The 8,030-nt window shown below is 32.7% G+C and overlaps 1 protein-coding gene across 1 annotated transcript; it reads right to left on the reverse strand.

Annotated features, from left to right (window-relative positions):
• Positions 1 to 427: 427 nt before the first annotated feature.
• Positions 428 to 7,792, reverse strand: Eph (Eph receptor tyrosine kinase). Its single transcript, XM_068772162.1, has one exon. The coding sequence runs from the start codon at positions 7,458 to 7,460 to the stop codon at positions 4,422 to 4,424; it is 3,039 nt and encodes a 1,012-aa protein (XP_068628263.1). The 5' UTR covers positions 7,461 to 7,792; the 3' UTR covers positions 428 to 4,421.
• Positions 7,793 to 8,030: the final 238 nt, after the last annotated feature.

Raw genomic sequence — 8,030 nt, forward strand, 5'->3', positions numbered from 1 at the left:
TAAAATATATAGTGGTACTGCTCCCACTACCTCAAGGTTAGGAATGTCGGTTCTAATGAAAAGAACCTAGCAAGAAATTCGAAAGTTACGAATTTAATCCATCTTTACATTATATTTTATTAAAGTCTTCTATTTGTCAAGTGAAAATCAGCATGATACTAATTCCAGACATATCGGTCTTCTATATGATCTTATTATCTTGATGACAGAGCACCAATTCGCAAAGACATGTGCGAGTGATTTGCATTTTCTAGTAATGTTATTTCGCAAACAATACTTCTGGATTATGTAAATATTCACTTATGAATGACAGTTAAATGGTTGCAGAAATCAATCAGCCAATAAATAAGTTTTTAGAATTTATTTATTTCATTAGGCATCTTAAACTATGACTAATATGTAGGATAGATAAATAACAACCCCATGGTTTAAGTATCAATAGTTTATTACATAAATTATAGCCAAGCTTACATTTTCATTTTATCTAATCTGATTCATATGTTGAGTTTCGAAACTGCCTAGGGTTTACACTAACAATCGGTTTAATATGCAGGAGCGCAATGGTTGACCTTACCATCTATCTCGATGCACTAATACCAAGTACAAAGGACACACTAAATCCTAGTTAGTGCCATTTTCGATGTGTCCACGGCTTCGGAATATGGTTAGCTATAATCATAAAAGTCAAATGGAGGGAGAAATGAACCGCTCCTGCAAATGTACTAGGTATATATAAAAAGAATCTTATAAATAAATCTATGATCACTCTATCAATTACAATTAATTAGGCTATGCTTGGTGTTCCTACATTTTAACTATTCCATTGTCCTCAATATAAACCCTACTTCAACTCGCATAAGCAATGTTAAAACTAAGTATTTTACGAAAGAGTATGGCTCTAGATTTCTACATATCACATGTGTTAAAACTGATTTTCTTTCCACATCGGCCGGCGTTGAAAGTTCAGACTTATGATGATGGCAAGAACACAATACGAACAACAGTATTCATCTCTATATACAAAACATAATTTATATATCTTTTTAAATATTACTTTTCCCCCGTACCTGTCAAAGACTTTCCCGAGCCATCGTAATTTATTTAACCCCATTCACATTGTATGAACAGTCAATAGTGCCTAAAAAGTCAAAGCAGATCAATGAGAAAAGATATTATTTAATGACCTTTGAACGTAATGTAAAATCACTAATTTTCGACGACATCAAATCTATAAACGAGGCGTAATTTATTGCTTTTTGCGCAGTTTATCTTTGTGTACAACATACAATGAACCTTAAGAAAAACGAAGAAAAACAAGTTACAATATAAAATGAAATCATAGTCAAGTATATAATTACTAATATATATTTCGCACTATACTATTTAATGTTTCCATACAAATTGTATCTTCCTCTCTTCGTGTATAAATGAATATAAGACGAATCCTATTAATAACATCTCAGAATAATGAATTTTAGATCTGTATATCTATTGAAATTATTCTCCATCTAAAGTATCAAAATTTTATTAATTTGTAATATTGCATTTACTTTAACTAACACCCAAAAACGAGGTCGTAAATAATGTGTTTTGACCCTTAAATATACATACATTCATTATTGCTAAGTGTAAAGAGAAAATTGGTGTTATTAGATTGGATTAAGGTACATATGACGTTTCCTTGGATATGGAAGGATGTTGAATAAACGCTAAAGTCATGCGCAGTAATGGTTCTATCGTGAGAAAATATGAAGAACTATCTAAATGGTAAAGATATAATCATCTCAAATCATGGATTCGACATTTAGAAATCGTTTTCACAGAAAGTTTTGAATTTCAAACTATACACAATTTTTGGAAGACAGAAAATTTAACAGTAAATAAAGATGGTTACTGACATTTTCTATTGATTATACTTTTATGAAATCCTACATTTAAGCTTATATTTACTTTAAATACATCACTAATGATTAACAATAAACACAGGGATAATGTTAGGTGGAAATGGCCAAAATTAACATTTTATTCAGCATAATATTAATTTAAAAGAATCAAATGTCCAAGTTTAATGAAAGTTGCAACCAACAGAAAATTCTAAAATGTAGTTTTAATAAAAAAACTTTTAAAAATTTTTCTAAAGGAAATAATAATTATTTGTAACAAAAAATTGCATAAGTCTTGTTAAAACTTATTGTAATATTTCTTAAATAATTACAATAAATCCACCTCTGCTCTCTCAAAAATATCACAATGAATTAAATGAAATTCTATTTAAATAATTCTAAATGCTTAGTGTATTTACTAAAGAAGCTAGTAAATTTTTGACAAGTCGATCAAAACTTTGTGAAAGGATTTGATGTGGATAGTCTTTATCTGATTTATCAAATTCTATCTCTGTTTCATATAGTGTTAATTTGTATTTGTAATTGAAGATGTAATATGAAACAGAAAATTTAAGGCTCATGTAACATTTATAAGTTTTAACATGAAATATTGCGTGATGGCAATTATTAATAATAATTTAAACATTGTATAAAAATTTGAAAATACACAGGTCTATAAGAAATTGAAGGAGTACTAAGGGTTATTTAAAAAAGTAAATAGAAAAATAAAGTAAAAATATAAAGGAATAGTCTAAAAAGATAAAAGATTGTTGTAGATACATTTTCAATATAGTTATAAATATTAATCTGTAAAATCACTCAACATTGGTCTCATTTTTAATTTTTGTGATGAGCCATATGATTTTTCCCTAATAAATGTGTCACTTTAAAATTTACAGTGGGTTGCAAGAGAATGTGTAACATTATTACCAGTGCATTGGCCAATCATAACATAAAAAGTTCAATATATTATTGAATATCCTATCTTAAAAAAAAGTACATTCACAATAAATCAATATATTCGCATTGAGCTTTAAATGTAATAAATATTAGGACCGCCCAGCATTCATTAAGTAGTAAAAAATTTGAATAGTCGCTAAGCAAGGTTATCGCTTGGACTTTGATGCTACATAGAAGCTGAAATTAATATGCGAAGCTCTTACCCTACATTGGCAGTATATGTTTAACACTAGTCTAAGAACAAAAAGTTGTATAGTTAACCATATACTTTACTGCACTGACTTAAACATAAAATATAGATATTTCAATGACAAATCAATTGTGGACACACAAATGAGATTATAAAAAAACTAATAATTGAGACTTAACTTTAAAACTATTACATAAACATGATGCTGGTACATTCTTATTATATTTTAAAGCAGGATTTTATAATTAAATTGATACATCAGCTTTATGTACATGCTACACAAAGGAATATAAATATATGAAATTGCGTATATGAGGCAGTCTACTAATTAAGTACTTGAGTATAATCACATTAACATCAATACACATTGTTTATAAGTTAAAGAAATAAAAACAGGCAAAGTCTGAGTATTACACTTACAGAATATTACCTTGTCACACACCCAACTCTCATATTTTATTAAAATTCAAAATTTTCATAAACATAATTATATCAAAATCATTACAGCAAATTTGGCTACCTACATTTTATTATCTTAATTTAAAATGTCAATTGATTTAAGGAATGTTGCCACAACATCAAAGCTCTGTCTGAAAACATGAGAATATTAATGTACCTACAAAAACATGAAGAATCTTCTCTTACTCTAAGGACATTTTTAAGGTCTGGAGAAATCTTCAAGATATCAAAACTAACTATTACATATTAATATTATGTAAAAATAAGATATTAAAATCATTTTCAATTATTTTTTAGACTCAAAATACTTTTTAATTTTGTCCAAACAACAGCAATCTGGTGTGATAAAAACTTAGAACCTAAATGTTTACATTTAAATATAAATACTATAAAACATCACAATTATAATTACAAATCAGTCCTAACAAACAGCTGCCCGCTCCACTGATCAGATTTTTTAATTAGTTGTCACATGATTCATCAATAGTGTTGTAAGGTAACAAAATAATTTCTACACTGTAAAGTAACAATGGCTGAGAATTCGTTGTACAGTAATAACAGACGGTAGGCTGTAATTTGTATAAACATGGATTTTTTAAATAAATTAATCACAAATGGGATTCAAAAACAATTCCTTAATGTAAATGTTACAACAGTAAACAATGAAACAATTTAATAAAGTAGAAAAAAATATAAACAGCACAATAAGATTATATTCCTTAAGAACTAGGGAAAGGTGTGTCTGTTATCTTCTAAGTCTAAAACTATGACAGTTCTTTTAGAAAAATATACAAAATGCATTATTTTCATTAATATAAATCACTGTAATAGAATCACTTTATCATGAAAGTTCGAGATCCACCAAATTGCATAAATTTTGTCCACTGACACTTTTTAATATACATTATATATTTAGTCTCTATGTAACATTAAACAAGGAAACCATAAGGACCGCTGACGCGAATCTGAGCACGCATGCTCTGTACACTGTTCATTATTTTCTTCTGGTGGCCTACAAGTGTGACACCAAGAGATGACAATTGTTGAACAGTCAGATCAACTACGGCATCCATATCTGTGATACCAGCAGCTCTAAATTTCTCAATGTACCGAGACATTTTAATACATTCAAGCCACTCTTCAACTGAAGAAAATTGAATTAAATCAGGTGTGTCTCCAGCTAGAGGGTCAGCAGATCTGTTCTGAGCAATCTTCCTCAGAGTATCAGGACAACGAATCAATTTGTCTAATGTTTTAACAATGCTTGCAAAAGTAGGTCTGTGAGTACGTTCTTTTTGCCAGCAATCTAGCATTAGTTGATAAACTGCTTCTGGACAGTCCATTGGCGCTGGAAGGCGGTAGCCTTTTTCAATTGATTTAATAACATCTTGATTGCTCCAGTTCCAGTAAGGGCGCTCTCCAAAACTCATCACTTCCCAACAAACTATACCCATAGACCAGACATCACTTGCAGAAGTAAACTTTCTAAAAGCGATAGCTTCAGGTGCTGTCCATCGCACTGGAATTTTGCCTCCACGGGTTGTATATGCCCCATCAGCAGTAGATTCTATTTCTCGTGATAAACCAAAGTCTGCAATTTTGCACACTAATTGAGAGTTAACCAAAACATTACGGGCTGCTAGGTCCCTGTGAATATAATTCATCTCTGACAAATATTGCATTCCAGTTGCAATACCACGTAACATTCCAACCAATTGCAAAACACGGAATTTACCATCATTGGCACGTAAGAATGTATCCAGAGACCCATTTTCCATAAACTCTGTTATAATCATTATTGGATTACATTTTGTGACAACCCCTTGTAAAAATATAACATTTGGATGTTCAAATTGACCCATGATTGATGCTTCTGCAAGAAAATCTCTTCTCGCTCTCTCAGTTGATCCAGGTTTAAGAGTTTTTATAGCAACATCAATTTCTTGTCCACAGCTAGCTGGTAACTTAAGTTTTCCTCTGCACACATCCCCAAATTCACCACCACCAATTATTGCCTCAATTGTAATACAAGATGCATCAATTTCTCTGGCAAACTCCCTAACTGCTTGATTAGGGTCTTCATATGTATGAGGATCAATATAAGTTCTGGAACCGGTCCCTGCAAAGAGAGGAGTAGTTGCATTACTGCTGGTTTTTGTTGGTCTCTCTGGACCATTATACACTTCTCCAGCACGGTAATTCAATGCATTACAATCACTCGGTTGCTTTTTGTCACATTCATCATCAGCTCTTGAGCGTAAAAATAGTACAGTTGCAATTATAACAACTACAGATATGACAACAACAATGACCATAACTCCTGCAACCAAACGTACTTGTGCACCTTCTTCTTCACCTACAAATGTTGTTTCAAGCACAGATCCTGTACGTGCATATACAATAGCACTGAATTCACCCCAACCTCGCTTCATTTTAGCTCTTACTCTAATACCATATTCTGTATCTCTTTTTAGGCCAGTTATTGTTATGTGTGGTTCCTTTGAAGTTCTTAAAGTTGCATTGGGACTTTTTTCTAAGTTATCTTTAGGGAAACATTTTATTTCATAACTCTCTATTGTATCTTCAGGATCAGTTAGATCAACAGGGGGAGGGTTCCATGCAAGAGACAATTTGTCACTTTCCACACTCAAGACTCTTAATTTGGAAACTACACTGACAACAGAAGCTTCAGTTACTGCTGTTATTTCCACTTTTTTAGGCGGCTCTCCAGTGAGTTCTGAAACACCATTAGTTGCAAAAACTTGAAATTTATACTCAGTCACAGGATCTAATCCCATTACAGTAACTCTAGTTGCATTTAAACCACTTGCTGCTGGTCTATATTCTACTGTTGGGCCACAGTTGGAGCAATGGATGCTGTAAGTAACATCACTACGGCCACCATTCTTTTGTGGTGGTTGCCATGCAAGGGATATTGAAAACTGGTCAGCAAAGGTTACTGTAAGATTATCTGGAGCGGAAGGTGGTTGTGAGCAAGGAACATTCTTTGAATCTTTCTTAGCTCTGTAATAATTTGGAACACATTTACACTCGGCAGCAGCATAAGCTGATGATTCAGAATAACCAGGACAGGGAATGCAGGGATCATCACCAGTATGAGACTTAAATTTCCCTGGATGACATTCATTACACACTTGATTAGAGTGGTCTGGTTCAAAGCCAGCTCTGCATTTACATGATCCACTGGGCAAAGTCCACTTGCCATCACCTTTGCACAAGTAAACAGGAGGAGTCTCACCAGGAGCTGTCTCTGCATTTTCTACACAGGTTCCATTTGCTTGTTCTATCACTGTAACTTCTCTACCTGTTGGAGTAGCAGGAAACCTAGCAAAATTAACAGTCACCTCTGGACATGTAATGTAATAAACTTTAACTGCCAAAATACTGATACATGCACCCTGATCTCTAAATGCAAAGTATACTCCCCTTTTTGTCACAGAAATGCTCTTCACCTCTGTGTTAATGTCAACTTCAGAATTAGTGTTGAAACGTCCTTCTCCTGCTGCAATGCGTCCCACTAATTTGTAGCTTTCTGGTGCCCATGGTGGCTGTTCACGAGTGGCTACATCAAATTCATAATACAATAAACTAAAAGTCTCTTTGCAACTTAAAGCATTTCCTGGAAAAAGTGAACAGTCTCTTATAGTGAACTTGATCTCTATATATATTCTGTTAGCATTCCTACGCTCAATAAATGGTGTCCACAGCCAATTGTTGACATTATGGTGGGCAACGTCACAGACAACATATGATCGCCAGTTAATATTCTTTTCGAAATTAGTGTATGATTCCTCAACCCAGCCGGGTGTGCTGGCTTGGAGACCATAAGGAAAACGCATCCAACTGAGTCTGTTCTCAGTAGTGGTGTCGAGAAGCATAACCTGCTCTCCGTGCACGCTTAGAGCGGCTACGACGGCGGCCGTCACTGCTGCACAAAACCACATCATCTCGACGACATAATAATACGTACATTCACAAAAATTATACTTAAAAGCACGATAAATGAAATAAAGTCACAATAATCCCTCTACATAATGCTAAAAACAATGTTTCCACGAATACTCTTTATTACTAACACTTCACTTTGTCGGGGATAAAGGACGACCCCATCATTTCTCTTCGCTGTTATATATTTTCGGTAATCACACTCACGGACTCAATAAAATCTTGTTTTATTACGGAATGTAAACTGAAATAACAATTTTGAAATTAGTAGCACTACGGGATTGCTATTAACAGAAATTTAATTAAGGATTCCGCATTTTTAAAATATATTGATCCCGTGTTACATAGATGAAAACTCAGTTCCTTGACATGGACGCGCAGCAATTTTTAGTGTTGCTATAACAGGTTTACGTGTATTGCTATAGTAAAAAGTAGACTTTTGTTTTATTTTTCATAAAATATCGATTAGCGAATTAAAAAATTGTGCTCTATATTTTAAAACGCTTCAGTTTTCTTTTATAAATTTATATCACATTCATTTTATGAATTAAAATTTAATATTTTTTTACTGA

The sequence above is a fragment of the Battus philenor genome, unplaced genomic scaffold (assembly GCF_028537555.1).
Source record: "Battus philenor isolate CCGP_79_NKW_IND1 unplaced genomic scaffold, ilBatPhil1.0.hap1 SCAF_1, whole genome shotgun sequence".
In the NCBI taxonomy this organism is placed as follows: domain Eukaryota; kingdom Metazoa; phylum Arthropoda; class Insecta; order Lepidoptera; family Papilionidae; genus Battus; species Battus philenor.